This window comes from Magallana gigas, chromosome 7, assembly GCF_963853765.1.
Source record: "Magallana gigas chromosome 7, xbMagGiga1.1, whole genome shotgun sequence".
Classification (NCBI taxonomy): domain Eukaryota; kingdom Metazoa; phylum Mollusca; class Bivalvia; order Ostreida; family Ostreidae; genus Magallana; species Magallana gigas.
In genome coordinates this window covers 48,943,838-48,964,315 of record NC_088859.1, presented here as the reverse complement: position 1 = coordinate 48,964,315, position 20,478 = coordinate 48,943,838, and the positions used below count along the sequence as shown (strand labels likewise).

The 20,478-nt window shown below is 33.8% G+C and overlaps 1 protein-coding gene across 1 annotated transcript in view; it reads left to right on the top strand.

Annotated features, from left to right (window-relative positions):
* Positions 1-18,487, top strand: part of LOC105325606 (tubulin-specific chaperone D) — a 37,299-nt gene extending 18,812 nt beyond the window's left edge. The window contains exons 33-36 of the mRNA XM_011425240.4: positions 4,731-4,818; positions 9,396-9,505; positions 9,840-9,927; positions 18,289-18,487. Coding sequence (XP_011423542.4) covers positions 4,731-4,818; positions 9,396-9,505; positions 9,840-9,927; positions 18,289-18,300 — 298 coding nt within the window. The 3' untranslated portion in view covers positions 18,301-18,487. The remainder of the gene's footprint in view (positions 1-4,730; positions 4,819-9,395; positions 9,506-9,839; positions 9,928-18,288) is intronic.
* The last annotated feature ends 1,991 nt before the right edge of the window (positions 18,488-20,478 follow it).

Here is a 20,478-nt window from a genome sequence, read left to right as displayed (position 1 = left end):
GCGGATTGTCTCGGACATCACCTTTGGGCAAAGAAATAATCAAAACATCGTGGCACCCTGCAGAGTGTCCAATTTTTTTTAAAAATCTGCATCAAAAACATTATCTTGAATGTGAAATTTTCAGTATTTTAAAATTTCCTTGCAGACTCTTCCATGCATACTATGACAGTTTGGTCAAAAGTCTTGGTGCGTAGTATACACCTAAACTACATTTTTCACATCTTACACATAACTGTGTATTGTATTTGGCAAAATACGATAAAGAAAAAAATAAAAAACAACACCATAATTTCTGTTGTTCAAAGAAGCCCACAATTAGGAGGGGTTCCAAATTTGATTTACATAGTAAAAAATATTAAGGTATATATTTGAATAAAGTTTGGAAATTATTGCTCAGGTAGGTAAAATGGCCCATGGGCATCCTGTTTTTTATGATATGAAGTCTGTCAGAAATATGGAGAACTGCATTCTTTAATTGATATTCTTATGCAGAATCAACAGCTGTTGATTTCTTGCTATATTTTAGATGATATATTATCACAATTAAATTTTAATGGTAGCGACATGAAAGTGTCGAGCTGTCCTTAAACGTTGGTTCTTGTGTTCTGTAATAACTCTCACTATTCATCTTCATAAAGCTTACCTTGCTAAGTCAAACTACTGACAGCCAGATGTATTTTTGAAAATACAAGTGACATTGATAAGTTTCATAAATAAAGGCAGAATAAGCAAAGGAAAATCTCATCAATTACCACCATGTACACAGAGATTCTCTCCTACAATCTTCTCTTTTCCTTTTCAATCTTCTTTGGTTTTTTTCCAAATAATATCCCAATAAAAAACCTGCCAATTGGCTTTAAAATAGATCCAGGTGTTTTACCTGCTTGTGGCATTTTTAGTTCTTGAAAATTAGCAATTTAAAATATATTTATGTACGTCAAGTTTTCTAAAGTGAGGAATTGTTAATGCCATTGTCTAGCTGTACTTTGTATCTTCCTTTTTTACTACATTTATATAACAAGGGATCTCATTTCCTCCAGTTCTCAGGGTGAAGTGATAAGTAACAAATACTTGTATACTTTTCACAGAAACAAAGCATGCAATCTCTATTCTCAACATTGATTTATCATTGTAGACAGTGGTCCAGTAGCCACAGTAAGGATGTTTCGTTAGGTGACGTTTTTCTAGGAAAACGACCGGTAGCATACCTGTTGTATATCAGGATGTGTGAGGCATGTAGAAAGAAGTAAAATAAAAAAAAAAAAACTGTGAATATGAAATTAATGAATTATTGAATTAAACAGAATGTAGAATTACAAATCTCTTGTCATCTTACACAAAAACAGATTTGTCAGCCCTCCTGTCAAGAGTAATTAAAATAGAATTGCCAGGGGCAAAAGGAGCCTAATAGCTCTCCTGTCACTTCTAGAATTGTATTATTGTTTGAATGAACCTCTGAAATAGATATTAGCAAAATATTCACCATGAGGAAATATTCATATAAGATTCATGTAAAACATGTTTATTTGGTTTGATGACTGCTGGCAAACATTGCCTATCTACTGCTAAAATTCTACCACTCACCAGGCAGATGTTGATATTCATTTCCAATGGAAGCAGGACCAAATTTCAATCAAGCAATAACATATAATACATAATACATGTAGTTGAAATTCAAATTTGTTGAAAATGAGCAGCTTTCTGAAACAACTTTAAGTCTGTTTTCATCAACCCTCATCTGTCCATCCATTTTCATTTGTCTGCAGCAAATTAAATTACTTAAAATTGACCTAGTTTGGTTCAATTTCACCTCTTCAGTGTCCATCATTGGGAATTGTAGGTCAAGGTTGAAAAAAACTTCGCAGTACCTGTTGGTAGAGGGTGTGCAGTAAATTTATATTATTTCTATGGATAAAAGGTTCAGGTCTTAGTAACAACCTCTCTATGTAAAACCCTTGTTCAGAGCATATTGGTTCAGTTGGTCCACCTAAAATACTGATGAAGATGGAGGACAGGAATGCAGTGTTGTCATGGTCTTAGTGTGGATGAAATTAGTAGGTTTACCCACCTCATGGTGGCACTAATTTATTGGTGTGTTTGCATTAACTGATTTCTTTATATATCAATCTGAATGTCACAGAGCACTGAACAGACGGTTTACCCCTGACTTCTCTTTACAGACAATGATGTATGTTAATTGTAGCAGTAATTTATGCTGTCGAAATTAAATCTGCTGTGGGATGGGGGTCACAGACTATTGTGGAGAAGCAGTGTGACCCCACTCAGCGACTTCGCCTTGGACTGAACCAGAAGACAAACGAGGACAGAAGACATATACTTCCAAGGAAACAGGGTCACTGCTCAGAAATCTGGTTGTCTGTCATGTTCATTGTAATCTACGACTTGCCATGCGGTAATGACTCGGGATGCTGTATAATTAATCCACCAAAGCAAGGCTGGGGTCCTCAGAGAAAGGTTGACATTCTCCTGAACAGTTCAATCTTGTAATCTTTTCTTAGTAAACATACATCTTGCTGTGTAATGCATGATATAGAGGAGTCCTCCATGATTTATCATGACCAAGCACTATCATTCCTCCTGGCTTTTACCACATGCAGAATTACTGAAGCATGATGACTGTAATGCCAAATATCTGCAGAGTTGCAAACTGATGCATTTGTATTTAAAAGTTGATGCATTTATTCATTCTTATAATGATACGTAAAGCAGTGGAAATGCTAAGCAATACAATATTTCCATATCTTGACTTTCTTAAAGATCTCAGTCAACTCTCAAGAATGTTTGTTGGAACTTCGGCAGAAGACCATCTGATGGTATCTTATACCAGGTATACATCCTCTGATGTGCTGAAGTTACTTCATATTATAATTATTTTATGCAGCAAAAAACAATCAGGCTTTATATCTGATGTATCCTAAGAAAATATCTCATATCTAATCAAAGTAGTAGTCTAAATATAGATTTTTATCAAAATGAATTAAAAATTCATCACTATACATAATAGGTAGCTATTATAATAAGGCTAGCTTTCTCTTTCACCTTTGGGGTAAGAGTGAATTACATCTATCTTATGAGATAGTTGTTTCTGAGAATTCAGGGAATTCATCTTTAATCTTTATAAGACAAATCATGTTACATGCAGAAATACGTACTGTATGAATGAAATTCAAAATTCAACAAAAGTTTGATAAGGAACTTTTGATAATCTTTAGTTGTCCATCTGGTTCCCATATTGATGATTATATGGTGATGTGACACAACACTACATGTATTTATATTAAAATCTATATTAGTTATTTTTGTAAAGTATATAATGTAGCAAGGTTTTCTTACTAGGCTGGTAATATAACAGTCTTCTTGTTACAAGGTATTCCTTCTAGGCTGGTTATACAACAGTTTTCTTGTAACAAAGCATTCCTACTTGGCTGGTAATATAACATTCTTGAAGAAAGGTACTCTGGAATCATTAAATTTCATGGGGGCCAATTTTCAAGGATTGCTCAAATTTTACAGGTTAGTGGGGACGTAATTTCATGTATTATTTAATACCTCCTAAAGGTCATATGACTTTATAACCCATATTCAATAATTCGGGAGGATGTTAATTCGTTGGTAAGAGGCAGCCACGATTCCACAAAAATTTAGCCACCACGAAATCTGATGATTCCACTACAGTATTCTTTTTTGGCTGGTAATATAACAGTCTTGGAACAAAGTATTCTTACTAGGCTGGTAAAATAACATTCTTGTAACAAGGGATTCTCTCTTGGCTGGTAATATAACAGTCTTGTAACAATGTTACTAGGCTGGTAATATTACAGTCTTGTAACAAGATATTTCTTCAAGGCTGGTAATATAACAGTCTTATAACAAGGTATTCCTTCTAGGCTTGTAATATAACAGTCTTCCTGTAACAAGGTATTCCTACTAGGCTGGTAATATAACAGTCTTGTAACAAGGTATTTCTTCTAGGCTGCTAATATAACAGTCTTCTTGTAACAAGGTATTCCTATCAAGATGGTAATATAACAGTCTTATAACAAAGTATTCCTACTAGCTGGTAATTTTATAGTTTCTTGAAACAAGGTATTCTTTTTTGGCTGGTAATATAACAGTCTTGTAACAAAATATTCCTACTGGCTGGTTATATAACAGTCTTGTAACAAGATATTCCTACTTGTTGGTTATATATTATTCTTGTAACAAGTTATTCCTACAAGGCTGCTAATATAACAGACTTCTTGTAACAAAGTATTCCTACAAGGCTTCTAATATAAGTCTTGTAACAAGTTATTCCTACAAGCCTGCTAATATAACAGTCTTCTTGTAACAAAGTATTCCTACAAAGCTGCTAGTATAACAGTCTTGTAACAAGGCATTCTTACTAGGCTGGTTATATAACATTCTTCTTGTAACAAGGTATTCCTACTGGACCTGTAATGTAAAAAAAAGTCTTCTTTTTAGGCTGTTGATATAATAGGTAATCTTTATAGGCTGGTTATGTAATCAGGAGTTGTCAAGGTGTGTCATGTTGTTAAGAGAATTCTAATTTTACGCTGCTAATCAATAGTATATTTTAGATGTATTACTTATTCAACTATCAACAGCAAACTGTACTTGTTTACCAGTTGCTTATTTTGTTCCACAGATATTGTGGCTATATGCTGTCTACTGTAGCTTTTGATCCCATTGTTTTTTTTGTCTTACAGATATTGCGGCTTGTTGCAGTTTGAGGGGGAAGTCAGGAAGAAGGCTCTCCAACAACTGACCATGTTCCTGTGTCATAAGTACCCCAGGGTAGGTCTCTTCTGCACAGTCATAGCACAGTTTACTTCTTGCTTTTTACACAAATGCTTAATGAAAGGGGTGTGACATATTATGAACAAGCAAATAAAACAAGAAAGATAAAAAACAGGCAATTTTAGAAGAAAAAATGGGAAGGGAGAGGGGTTAACAGGCTTCCCATGACGTACTGGTTTTATTGTGGAACAAGGTGTTATAAAACAACACTGAAATGAAGTATGACTAGGGAAGAGTGACTGTATAATCCTATAATCCATATGAAACTGGTTATCATTATAGATCATCGTGCTGGAATAGCGTACCTATGATAATCCTATGAGGTTTATAGCCATTATTCTCAAAACCTTTGATAATCTGTCTAGATATGGAGAATTTTATAAATTAACAATCACATAAAACAAGTTCATTGACATCTATTGTCATATTCTTTATCTATAAAGTGACCTTGTCTCAAAAAGAAAGCACATGTTTGTGTACAGCCAAATTTGCTGATATTTTCACATTCCACTGTTTTATTATTATTTTTTTTAATATAAATTGCTTGCTGTTTATCATTTATAGAAATCTGTATAAATTAATTTTGAACAAACATTGTTTTTTATTGACATCTGTGTAATAAATGATTCAGAAAGATGAAGGAAAACAGAATAAGGTGGGGGGTCACAAAGGAAGACTGAATTTTTGTATAAGGAATAAACTAAAAAATAACTTTAAAAATCTTCAAAAAAAACCCCGTAAGGCCAGAAAAGAATTTCAGTGCCATCATTTTTGTTATGGCCATTCTTTATCAGGTGACCAATGTGGCCCCATGGCCTCTAGTTGTTTTATACATCTATCTGTATCTATATAAATGTTCCATATTATGGGGAAAGAACATATTAGGTAAAGATCAGAATTACATTTTTTTGAAATTAGATAAAAATGACTTGGTACAGTTGGATAAGTTAATAGAAATAAGCTGAAAATACTTTCAATATTTGGTATATGATACTTGCATGAAAGAGTTTCAAAGTTTACCTCTGACTTTTTGTACATGTTTGAAGCAAAGGTTTTGACCTATCTTAAAACTTTTGACAAACAAATTAAAACAGGGAATTTAGTTATAAAAAAAAAAAATGGGGAATGTGGGATGAGGTCTCCCTTAGACCCTCGGTTTTAATATGCCAGGGGGTCCAAATTCAGTGTTATAAAACATTATTTGAATAAGATATGATTAGGAAAGAGAAGTCGTTGACTGCTTAATCCTGTAAAGACGTTCTCCAGATCTAAACTGGACATCTTTATGGATCACTTTATAGATCACTAATACACCTGATCAGTATTAAATCTACAGCAATTATCCTCTAAACTCTTTATGATCATTTATCAAATATCAGTCAGATTAAAAGTTTGCTTAATTCACATGTATCCTTACTTAAACCTTTTGCCCAGAGGTCTTCCTTTTTAGATTACTTATTGGTGTATGACTTAAAGTTAACAAGTCAGCAATTATTTACTGGTAAAGTTTTAAAAGATCTGTGAGATACTTTACTGATCTTCCTCTGAAGCAATACATCAAACTGTGCTTTAAAAAAGATGATACATGTAAATGTCCATTTTATTTTATTAAATACAAGGAAGTGATCATAATAAAAATTGCTTGAGTTTACAATTGATTCATTTTAAATGCTGGAGGTCACAATATTTTATTTCCCCCACACAACAAGTTTGGGGGGGGGGGGTGGGGGAGGAGGGGGTATCTATCTAATCTAAATCTAAATCTAATCCTAAAGGTTTTTTTTGAAATTTAGTAGGAGAAAAGTTAACAAAGTAAATGTTTCACTTGTAGATTTACACAATCATTTCAAATCCCTTTCTTGTATTGATCATACAGCCGTGGGAAATGACATGGTCGTAGTTGAAAAAGAGGTAATTTTTGAAGAATTAGAAAGTGACATATCTTTAAATGAAATTGAAGATGCTATAAAGACTTTAAAACCAGGTAAAAGTCATGGACTGGATGGTATAATTAATGAATATTTCATTGAATTCAAGGATATTTTGGTACCTTTTGTACACACAATTTTTAATGCTATGTTTACAACAGGTCATTTTCCACATATACTGTGTGAGTCTCTCATTGTACCAATATATAAAAAGGGTGGGACAACTGATCCTGCCAATTATAGAGGAATTAGTTTAATTAGTTGTATGACAAAACTTTTTACTTCAATTTTGAATAAGAGATTTATGTCATGGGCCGAGAGAAATGATGTTATTACAGACGCACAGTTCGGGTTTAGACCATTTCATAGTACTGTTGATACCATTTTTGCATTACAAACAATTGTGAACAAATATCTCTCGAAAAAATGTAGATTGTATTGCTGCTTCGTAGATTTCAAGCGTGCCTTTGACACAGTGGATAGGGTTAAAATGTGGAATAAAATTTCAATGTATGGAATCAGAGGTAAACCTCTGAAGATTTTGCGTTCACTTTATAATAATATTAAGTCTTGTGTTTTATTAGATGGTAAGTTATCAGATTTTTTTTGTGAATAATCTTGGTGTTTTACAAGGGGAAATAATTTCCCCTCTCCTTTTTTCCCTTTATGTCAATGATTGCGAAATGGAATTTTTAAGCAATGGAAATACTCCAATTGAATTACAAGAGCTATCCTTATTTTTACTGATGTACGCAGACGACATGGTTATTTTTGCTCAGTCTGCTGCTGACTTACAGTCAATGTTGAATACTTTAGAAAATTATACAGAGAAATGGTCGTTAACGGTTAATGTAAACAAAACAAAAATAATGGTTTTTAGAAATGGGGGAATTTTGCGAACAGAAGATGTGTGGTTTTATATGTGTGAACAAATTGAAGTAGTGAACAGTTTTTGTTATCTAGGACTTTTGTTGAATTACAATGGCAAATTTCATGTTACGCAGAAACAATTGTCATTACAATGTATGAAGGCGCTTTTTGCACTGAAAAGGAAATGTTGTAATATGAGTCTTAATTTTACTACGCTTTTGTCCCTTTTTGACACTTATGTAGGAAGCATTGCTTACTACGGTTGTGAAGTATGGGGCTTTCATTCTGCCCCAGATATAGAAAAAATTCATCTTAATTATTGTAAAAACATACTTAATGTTAAAAGGGGCACATCTAATGCAGTTATTTATTGTGAATTGGGCAGAATGCCTCTGCAATGTATCAGAAAAATACGTATTTTAAGATACTGGATGAAACTTTTATCATCAAGAAATTGCATTTTGAATTCATGTTATGTTAACATGTATAATGAAACTTTAGGTAAAAACAAATGTAAAAACTGGGCTGCAGAGATCAAGAATATGTTAACAAGTATTGGGCTAATGAACTTATGGGAAAACCAATTTTTTGAAAAGCCAGAAATTATTTTAACGATCGCCAAGCAACGTATTTTTGATAATTTTAAACAGTCTTTACTAGCTGACATAAATGCCTCTTCCAAATGTACAATCTATAGATATTTAGTTGATCATTGTACCTTGCAGTCATATCTAACAAAAAGAATTCCTTTACAATATAAGAAACTTATATGTAAATTAAGATTATCATCCCATTGTCTTACCATCGAAACTGGCAGATATAACAATGTTCCATTACAAAGACGTTTATGTCCTCTATGTACTTTAGATATAGAAGATGAATATCATTTTATATTGAAATGTCCCTATTACTGTAACTTAAGAGAAAAATTCCTTAAGAAGTTTTATTATATTAAACCCTCTGTCTTTAAATTAATTCTATTATTGTCAACACAAAATGTAAAGGATTTGTGCAATTTAGGTAAATATATTAAGAATGCTTTTGTAATCAGAAAACTTCATGTATAAACTTGCCTTTTTCAAGTGACCAGTATATGTATTATAACATGTGTATATTAATTGTATATGTCTATGAGCTGTACAGCTGTTGACTAATAAACAATACAAAAATATTTAGACCTTGCTGTCTGTCAATCAGTCAGTCCTGGGTGGGTTATTGTCAGCACAACTCCTCTTAAACCACTGCACATGGTTTGTCAAATACGTTTTGATGGCAATATGCACCTACATACAAAATTTCAAGATATTCTGTAAATGAAAAATGACTATGAAATTGTGATATCTCATAATCTGATCATGAAAATTATTAATGATTAATTTCTTTGCAAGTTTGCATGCTGTCCTATTCTTTTTTTTTTAATCTTAAAGATGAATTCACATATCATATTGATTAGATTATATTAATCAGAATTTTTCAAAGCCTTTTTATGACTGTAGGTAGTAAGTTATCATGAAAAGCTTTAAAATATTTGTAATTCAATAAGAATATATTTGCTTACATATATATTTCAGAATTTGAATTATTTATGAAAGTAATCTCATTTAGTCCTTATTTTGTTTATCTACATCCTGTTAGAGAGAGAGAGAGAGAGAGAGAGAGAGAGAGAGAGAGAGAGAGAGAGAGAGTCTAAGCCAATCCCTAGGCAGGTGATTGATTGGGCAGGTTATCCTGTGTGGGTGACACACTTTCTGAGCCCTACTCTCTTGTCTGTTGTAGGTGAGGAAGGCCACAGCTAACAAGCTGTACGAGGCCCTGGTCACCTACGACGAGATCGTCCCCGAGGACAGTCTGGACGAGATCACCACCACCCTCAGCGAGTTTACCTGGTGAGAAACAAAGCGGTCCCAGAGGGCGATGATCCCTCACCCTGCTGGCTATCAGTCTTATAAGGACACCCATGAACAATCCAGCTAAAAATTTTGTATATTGTGTGTGTAGGCTCACCATCTCGAACATCAGCTCATACCGTTATCCAAATAAATCATGGATAAGTGATGATTTCAATTATTTTTTAATAAAAACGAGCAGGCTAAGCAATATTTCTCATTATGTGTGTATACATGTATTAATGATGACTCTAATTAATTTCCTTTTTTATGACAATGTTATTTCTTATCTGTCACCATTGATTGGATGTATGTACATGTTTTGATATTACAGGGATGATGAGATTGAGGTAGAGAGTATTAGACCAGTGCGAAACAACCTGTGTGATTTGATGAACGTTCCTCGCCCAGTGCTGAAGAAGGTATTTTTTACTGCACTAAGAAATCAGAAAATAGTCATTTAAGGATGACGTTTACTCAGAATGAAAAAAAAATCCACTGATAATAATGAAAAACCATCTATTGTGTGTTATAGACCTTTGCTTGTATTGTTATTTTTCACTTTCAGAAAAGTAGGTCAATGACCTACTTTTTGAGTTAATGGCCATTGAATATTAATTAAAAATTCAAGAAAAATCCCATAAAATTTTACACTACGAATGAGATTTTCTTAATTATAAAAATATTACAAATAATTAAACACTTTATAAATAAGATACAGTTTACGAATGGTAGTGGCACTAAATAAGTACACAACATTAAGATTTCAGCATCAACTTTTAAAAATAATTCAGTCCGAATTTCCTCTATCAGTTTTCAAATCCCTACCCATTTTTGATTCAATTTTACCAAAAATTGAATGATGATAATACAAAAACATTTATGATATTGAACTACTTATATTGACCTTATTCTGTTGGCATAAAATTTATATGAGGTCAATGATCAAAATTTTGAGATATGATGTCTTTTATCGTTTTTAAGCATTTTTCAATATTATTATTATTCGTGCCATAAGATTAATTTAATGAATAAGTGAGGTAAAACCATCGGAAAATATGCAAAAATACGTAGACTTAAATACAAAATCCTAACTTTTAATATTAGACTACTGCCAAAAAAAAGTCAATTTTTGTTTGAGCATAATTCCATAATAAAGTAAAACTATTGAATGTTTTGTCAATAATAATTCATTTCATAAATACTTTTTGTGTTTAGAACAAATTTTACTCATTACATTGAACTTTTTAACAATCGGAATTTGAGAACTCAAACCCTGAGTAAATAACACCCTTAATATGAACTTTTTGTTGCACAGTTTTACCAAATTATGTTTTTGTCAATCTATTTATCGTATGAACAGAAATTAGATTTATAATATGAATTTTTTTTCTTTTGACCTTTCTAGTAAAATAGAACAAGTGGGATATTGGAGGTGTAGTCGACGTTTAATTCGGTCTTTGTTCTTATAATGAAGTTCAGTCATAGCCTCAAAGTATTTTTTCAGATATTTTTTATTCTTGGTTATAAATTAGGCCTTCAAAACATATTTTGAAGGGAAAGCATATTTCAAAATTGGAATTGTAAAAAAAATATAGAATGGTTTTGGTTTTGGCCTTGATGTTTTTTGCAGTACAGTTGTACTAGAATGGAAATTTAGGGGGATTTTGTCAGTGTCATACTTAGAACTTCTACCTGGAAAATTGTTTTGGATTACAAGATGTAAAAAGGTTGGCTTAATTTGGTAAAGTCAAGGTAATAGATTTGGATAATTTTTGTTTTCACTCTAGAATTTTATGGCATGCTTGATTTGAATCTGGGAGTTCCAAAAATTGCATCATGTACAACACATCTCTCTTATTACTTATGATTTGGTGGAAGACAAAATTAGACATGAAGCAATTTCCTGTGACATAAAGTGTTCTAACTTAGAAGTGAGCTAAACATTCAACATTTTAGAACAGTAATGAGATTTACAATACATGTATAGGCTAGAGCTCCTAAACGTCCATTAGAGTAATATAATTTGATATGTTAGGTATTGATGATTAACTGAGGACAGAGTGACAATCATTTTGTATAGATATTGGCGACAAGATTTATTTGATTCAACAATATGATGCAGTTAATGAAAATAATGATGCAAAATGTTTTCAGGATTAGCTTCATTTAGATTTTATCATAAAAATCAGATCTTTAAAAGGTTTCAAGTTGAAAAATTTATACTAATACCAGAGAAATGTAAATCTAAAGACCAAGAGTTTATTTACTAGAGTCCTGTAGGCCAAGGGTTCAGTGTTCATATGTGTAAATAGTACTCCAAAGTCTAACTAAAAATGTCCATGTATCAGCTATTGGTACCATTGATATGTCAAAGTGAAATATTGAGTGTAGAGGCTATAAAAATGATTAGGTTCTAGTCATAGAGACCAATTGTTCAAGCTCCAGATGGGTAAATATGTCCCAGAGAGATGTAAATGTACAGTCAAATATAGACTCTATCCTCAGAGAGGTAAAAATGTAGACCATAGTCTTGATATCCAAGAGCTGTAATACTGTGAACCACGGGCAGACCATTGGTTCGAGTCGTAGAGATGTAAATATGGAGGTCATGGGTTCAAGTCCTAGAGATGTAAATATGGAGGTCATGGGTTCAAGTCCTAGAGATGTAAATATGGATGCCATGGGTTCAAGTCCTAGAGATGTAAATATGGAGGCCATGGATTCAAGTCCTAGAGATGTTAAAATGTAGATCATTGTCTTCATATCCCAGAGATGTAATACATAGACCAAAGGTGCAAGTCCAAGAGATGTAAATATGTAGACCATGGGTTCAAGTCCAAGAGATATTCATATGTAGACCATGGGTTTAAGTAAAAGGGAGTTGTAAGAATGAAGTCCATGGGTTCAAATTCAAGATGTGTGAATATATAGACCATGGGTTCAAGTCTGAAGAGGTGTAAATATGTAGGCAGTGGGCTCAAATCCAAGAGATGTTCATATGTAGACGATGGATTCAAGTCAGAGAGATATGTTACTATGTTGACCATGGGTACAGGTTCAAGATAAGTATATATGTAGACAATGGGTACACGTCCAAGATACATGTATGTAAATATGTAGACCAGGCTTGGGGTGAATTACACTGTAAAGTAATGCATTACATTCATGGATTTGGGCATTAAATTACCATTACTTAATTTTTTTGAAGTCATGCATTACATTACTATTACATGAGTAAAGTAATGCATTACCATTACAATTACTTTGTGAAAAGTCAATAATAAGTTTTAAAAAAGTATAGCTAAGTAAAAGTTTGTTGCAAATGTTTAATATATGAAACACACTTTAACATAACAACAGGTTCATGTTCACTGTCAGGTTCAAATATAATTACTCATACAAGATTGTTGTTGCTCTGTATGATCATCAAAGTTTCAAAGGTTTCATCTTTTAACTGCATCCTGTTGGATTAGGAAATCTTCCCATCTATGCTAAATAAACGTTTAACAGAAGCAGTCAAAGGAAGCTGGGACTGAAAGATACTGTTTCACAATCTTTGCTAATAAGGATATAAGTGTTCATTTTATTTTTTACAAAAAAGAAGGGGGTCAGCACTTAAATGGGTTAAAAATTTGGAAGTGATTTTCAAGCTCCAGAGATCATGGCTGGAAAGTGCATACATTTTGCTTAAAAAGGTGCATATCTGTCCTTTAACTCTAAAGGAAGGATGAAACAGTTTAATGTAATAGACATTGTCCTGCTGATCCATGCACACCAGTTCAGTGAATGGTTCAAGAACAAGGACAAGAGAAAGAGAACTTCTCAAACAGTACATTGTTTTCATACTTAGATTATCCAGAGGGCACTGATATTTCACAGTAAATAATTTATTGAATGCAAAACTAATTGGAGAAAATGTTTCAAATGATTTCAAACTCTTAAAAGATCAATTCTATGTAAGAATCAAAATTCAGTGGCCACGCATAGTCACGGATTTTCTTCATACTTGACAATTTGATAGACTGGTGAGTAAAAAAGCCTAACACCATTTGTTTGTTGCTATGTGGTCCCGTTGCCATGGTAACCGAGGGTAAAGATGTAAAAATGGCATTTTAGTGCTTATTTGAGAACATGTTGTGAGTAATGTGCAGAACTTAGGGTTTCCAGAGTAGACTATATTATTAGGTCACCTGAGTCACTCAGGTGACCTATTGCAATTGGTCTTCGTCCGTCGTCCTGCGCCGTGCGTCGTGCGTTAACAATTTTACATTTTTAACTTCTTCTTGAAAACTACCAGGCCAGTCGTTACCATTTTTGGTGTGAAGCATCTCTATGGTAAGAAGAATCTAAATTGTGAAATTCATGGCTCTACCACCCCTGGGGTGCCAAGGGCGGGGCCAAATATGCAAAAAAAAAGCCAAGTTTTCAAAAATCTTCTTCTCTACTTCCACACATGTGAGGAAAAAACTGAATGCATGGTAATGACGTCCATGAGGCCCTCTACCAAAATTGCGAAATTCATGACCCCTGGGTCATGGGTTCAGGCTCTAGGGTGGGGCCAATATGGCCATATAGTTAAAATGTATTATATCTTAGAAAATCTTCTTCTCTACTCCCATATATATTTGTTTAAAAATAAATGCATGATTATGATGTCCATGAAGCCCTCTACTAAAATTGCGAAATTCATGACCCCTGGGTCATGGGTTCAGGCTCTAGGGTGGGGCCAATATGGCCATATAGTAAAAATGTATTAAATCTTCTTCTCTACTTCCATATATATTTGTTAAAAACTAAATGCCTGGTTATAATGTCCATGAAGCCCTCTACCAAAATTGTAAAATTCTTGACCCCTTTGTTAGGTGTTCAGGCTCTAGGGTGGGGCCAATATGGCCATATTGTAAAAATGTTTTAAATCTTAAAAAATCTTCTTCTTTACTCCCACACATGTGGGCAAAAAACTGAATAAATGGTTATGATGTCCACTAACTCCTCTACCTAAATTGTGAAATTCATGGCCTCTGGGTCAGGGGTTCAGAACATGAGGTGGGGGGGGGGGGGGCAATATGGCAATATAGTGTTAATGCATATAATGTTTAAAAATTTTCTTATCTATTCTCACACATCTGTATTAAAAACTGACTTATAATTATATTTACCAGGAAGTCCTCTACTAAAATTTTAATTTTCATTTCCCCTGGAGAAAGGGTTTTGACTCTAGGGCAGGGCCAAAATGGATGTATAGGTGTTAATGCATATAATGTTAAAAATTATCTTCTTTACTCCCGAACACCTGAAAGGAAAACTGAATTCATGATTTTGTAGACCAGATCTTTAAGTTTTTTGCCAAAATTATAGGTTTCATAGTTCTTTTTGAAAGATTTCAGGCAGGGAAGTAGTCGCCATTACAAATTCATAATTTTTCTACTCCAGAATGAAACCTATTTAATTAAATGCATATATGAGAATCCTCGACAAGTTTGTGTATGGGTTATGTGCTACTCAGGTGACCGTTTTGGCCTCTTGTAAATAGTTATCATTTTTTCAAAAGAAAGAAAAAAATTCATGGAGAAACGCATATTTTTAGAGCATTTCCATGGTTACTAAACAGAAATTTTAAAATCTGTTTTCTTCATTTAATTTAAATAAAAAGTGCAAATCTTGGATTTTTTGGTAAACACTATTATGATTGTGCAATTAAGAATTTAAATATGAAAATTTGGAACCGTTGCTCTGGTAACAAGCTTAAAAATAAGGAAAATTATAATATTTTAAAGCATCTTTGAATGGATATTATTCACTTATAATGAATAAATATATAAAATCAAATGGTGAGAAAAAATAAAGTATGTCCTTAATTTTAATGACACTTGAAAAAAATCTGAAATTTTCTAAAAACAACTGCCGTTGCTATGGACTCTTCTAAAAGTAAGAATTTCTGTGTGATTTTTTACGCAACTTAATTTTCCATAGCAACAACACTTCTGTGTTGCATAACAAAGCTTTTTATGGTATATAATGAAAATTTAGATATATTTTTACAAGTTCCAACTAAAACAATTGCAATAAAATCGGGAATTAAAGCATATCAAAATCATCTTCAATTTCTCAGTTTTTTCCTATTTTTTGGCCTTGTTGCCATAGCAACGGATGTCAATTTTTATAATATATATATATATATATATAACATGTACATTGATATGATGGTAAGAATTAATAAGTTTCCCATTTCGGCTTATTAAAAAATCGCAAAAAACTGATTTCAAAAATTTGTAACGGCTTCCATGGTAACATTTCAAAGTATTGGTTTCTCCATCAATTTTCTGATATAATTAAATAATTAAAAATAGGACAAAGGCTGTTTTATGTCTTTGATAGTTTACATTAGTGGGCAAAACCTTCTAATATGGCTTCAAATTAGGTAAGTTTTGCTATTTTTCCATCTTTAGTCTCGGTTACTATGGCAACAGTTACCCATAGCAACCAACTTTTATTGGTTTTTTGCGTTTTACACCTCGGTGTGTCCATGTATGAAATATAAGGAAAATTGGTGACTATGCGTGGCCAGACCCTTTTATAAATCTTTGATTCTTACATACATGTAGAATTGATCTTTAAAATAACAACACTCTTAAAACTTTATTCAAATGTGTTGTTATAGCTAGTATAATTGAAAAATCTTGATTTCTGTATGATATCATAGCGCCCCCCCCCCCCCCCCCCCCAATTCTACGTGCCTGATATGTAACCCGTGGACGTAGATTCGTGAACATGAACGTATCCATTTGTTTTAAGGAGAACCTTTCAATTTGCCCATTCTTATTAGTTTATGGTTGTGATTGAGGGATTGTTTGGACCTCAGAGATGCACAGTTGCCCTCCTGATAAACTAGAGTCTTTCAACATCATCGTACTTCCACGTAGTAAATCGTATAAAATGAACCAAGCGTGAATCCTGCGACTGTCCTTATTACACTGATTACATTGATTACATTGATTATTACATGTTATTGCCCTTGTTATAGGGATAGTTAGAATTAATTGTGAATAATGAACCAGATACATGGCAGTGGAGACCAGCAATCCGTGGCTAAAAGGCGGCGAGTGGCGGTTAGTCAGGATATAGGGTCGATGCTCATCTTGTCATTTGACAGAAGGACACGTTATTGATGTCGGTTTTGACAATAACAAACTGAGGTGTATTGAAACTGTCCCGTTGTCTTGGTTGTCCATTTCGATAATTTGAGACTGGGTTGCCAGTTTACGCAGAATAAAATGAATACTGAGGCGGCTGTTGTTATTTGGCGCTCTGAAGCCATACCAGTTGTTAATAGTAATTGGTTGTTTTATACGAATGAAATTATGCATTAAATGGTCTATGGCAATATCAAATCTGTATTTTAATGAGGACTGGCTCTGGGAAAGCTGGAAAAAATGAGCAGGTGACGTTGGAAATAGAGGAACCCGAAAGACTGTGTGGAGGGGCTGAGGGGGTTAGTGCACGGGGAGGTGCACGAAGTGCGAGGCGTTCAACTGGAAACCCCCGGCATGTAGAAACACTTCACAACAGCTTAAAGCGGCCTCTCACAGACACAGAAAATTTACTCCTCGTTGATGAAAGAAACATACTTCATATTTTGGGCATTGTATGGCTGTGGTATTAGGAGGCATTATGCAGATTTCTTGTAAGAATTTTGATGTTACCGGCTTGTAAGCAACACCTGTCGTGTTGTTACCTGGCTGAGAAAATGCAAGTTCGTGTTTTTGCTGGGATCAGCTTAATTAAAGCTAAAAAAAAAAATGATTGACTATAAAAATAATTCAATGTAATGAATTATATGAAAAACGTATCAGTGTATCAGATCATCAATTTGATTTGATAAATTTCCTTCAACAATAACACGTAAATAAGATTAAACAAATTATTTCCTTGGTTTGACTGAGAAAACCCTCAGTACGAAACTCGAGTAACTCCTTTTTTATTTGTTTATACCGATTTTTAAGATTTACCAGAATTTAGATCGGCGAGTTTGTCTAGGACGGCAGCAGTTTATGAATGTGAAGCGATAAAGAATCTAATATTGAAGCTAATTAAAGCCCATCTGAAGCATTTAGAGTCTTATCGCAGTCATCTGAGACTCGGTGTACATGGGGCTCTTATGTCGTCAGTGGTCACGTGACGTTATTGAAGTTCTTTGCCATGAAAGCATAACTTTCTGTTACAACTTCCACTTGATAAACATAACAACATGCCTTTGATGCTTCTCCAGATTTAATCAAAAATATTGTTGTTACCTCATATTCCATATAATGGTTGATACTTGAAAACAGAGAATCGGTTTTCTTCACACAAAAGAATCGTAGGGTTACAAAGTGAATAATGCAAATGATGGTGGCAAGTTGGCGTTACTGTCTTTCTTTTTTCAAGATCTGTGATTTTATTTTCAAACACTTAATTTAAGCTATGCATAACATAATGGCAGAAATGCAATCTTGAAGGCCGTGGTCGCCAAACTTACGAAGTCAAATTAGAATTATTGTGCCTCTGTCTCTTTGTTCTCTGAATAGTTTATCATTAGACAAGACAAATATGTTAGAATTAGGAAATTGCATTTCTAGGAGTAATTATATTTTTGTGGAAGCATTTACCGTATTTTGATGTTAAAATTCGTTCTAAAATTTTGAAGAACTGTTATTCAAAATTAGTTAGACATCGCAGGATTCCATTCATCAGAGAAGGAAGCTCATGTATCTTGATCTGTCACGTTATTTTATTTCCAGGCGGGGACTTAGATGTGGGGAGGAAACGGTGTGGAGGCTCGGCCCCGTTCCTAGGCGTCTATAGCTGTGAATACATGACGTAATTCCTCTTCCTGTGCTTCCTGTGCTAATGAACAATCTCGGATATATCGCTTTATTGTTTTCCTTTGTGGCTTCTGTACTGCCATTAAGATTAATAAACAGGCAACGTGTACACTTACCTTGGTTTTCCTGAATTTATTTCCAAAACAAGCAAGCGAGGTGAATGCCCCACGGCTCGTACAAACTGTTGACGAGTGATTCCAGAAAGGCTATCACGATAACGTCAGTGAGCATTGCCCAGAAGAAAATATGACACGTTTTGAAACGAATTCTGAAAAAAAAAATCTGAAAATGACCACAAAGATTAATGATGCGTGTCCACCTTCACATTCAACACTCAATAACATTATATAATTGTTAAGGAGGTTAGATCATTGTTGCTATTCTACGGTAATACTCTACCTCACAACAAAGAAGAATTATATGAAGTAAATCAATATTTAGCGCACTACAACAACTTAAGATAAGTAAACAGTTTTTAAAATTTTGAAATGATAGTTATTCCTTCTATTTCCTTAAATTTGACAGTTCCTATTTGGATTTTTTGGGTCTGATTTTTAAAACCATAGACAACAAACTATAGTGTCCCCACTTTCCAGTGTATACAGATGGACGTTTATAAAGACATGGCACAAATCGCTACGGTTTAATTAATTAAGGTTTTATCTATGCTCATGTACATAAATCTTTCCATTTAAAAGATGTTACTTCCAGTTAGTTGGAGATACATATTTGCAATTGTTGTACATACTAGTATATAACTATCTTTGACATTTAATTTCTCGCCGGCAGAGATCTATTATTCCTCACAGTATCAGGTTACACCCCCCCCCCCCGTTCAATAGTGTAGATCCAGCTTTGATTTCTTGTGTTTACCTTGTATTTCTTTGGTTATTTAGGTATATAAATTGCTTTGGTCGAAGACAGCTGGTCGTGAGGTCATTGGGCGGATGTAAAAGATACCCAACATGTCGCCCATCCCTTTGTTAACTTGTAATTTATTAACGATTACGTTAGATTTTAGCTTGTCTGTCCGCTTTTGGCTTACTTTAAAAAAAACCAGTTCGTATTTGTGATGAAACTCTCATACATTGGTAATCTACTCAATACATCGATTTCATTATGGGCTGTCAACAATTTCTTCAGATTTTAACTCATTTTGTTTCGTTTTGAATCCTCGCTTTACTCTTTGGTATTGACACCCTCTTGCAAGGATCAGACTCCTTCAATTAAGAACATACCCTAAAGCATATACAATGTAGGAGGTTGAAATCGAATGCCTGTAAATTTAACGGTTGTCAGCACAAAGCAATACAGTGTAAATTAATATTCTAATAACCACGACAAAAAAAAATTTTTTTGCTTTGCTAAAAAATTTGTAATATGAAGGGATGTCGGTCTGCAAAATAACCGATCGTCACGTGACTTTACCTCGCAGGATCTTGACGTTTTGCTTTGGTTTTCATACACTTAATTGCTATTTCGCCGTTATACCCCTCACCCAGACCGTTATATATCGTCAGATGACGCGGCATTGCAATGCTGTGATCTTTTTACATGATATTTAGCGTATTTTAGGACTGCCGTAAGGTGAGATCAATGGCCGATTCTGAGGATTGGGTTTGCCCGCGACAGTGCATTTGACCTCCGGGTGAGCGCTGCGTCCCGGCGGAATGTTGCCAGCCAATTAACACGAGAAATTGATCCTTCTGTGTTTTCTAATACTAATTACTGGGTTATTTCATGCACATATGACTATCTATTTTTGTTTGATTGATAATAATTGTATATTTTTTGGTAGAATGAGACGCGATTGTGGTTTCGATTGACACAAACTGATTGATGTCGTATTTCCGTGAAGTCGTTGGTTTTTACTAGTGTTTGATACTGTCCGTCGGTTTATACTAGTGTTTTATACGGTTTATTATTTCAAACTGATGATACATTGTAATAGTTGAATTACAAAAATAAAATACTCTTGTAGCTAAGCTAATTTTTCAGTGTTCATCAAACAGGATCCTTCTCAAGTAGAGCCTTGGTATCAAAACACGTGCATCTCAAAGACAAACTCAGATTCAGAGGTAACGGCATGGTTGGCATCTATACACA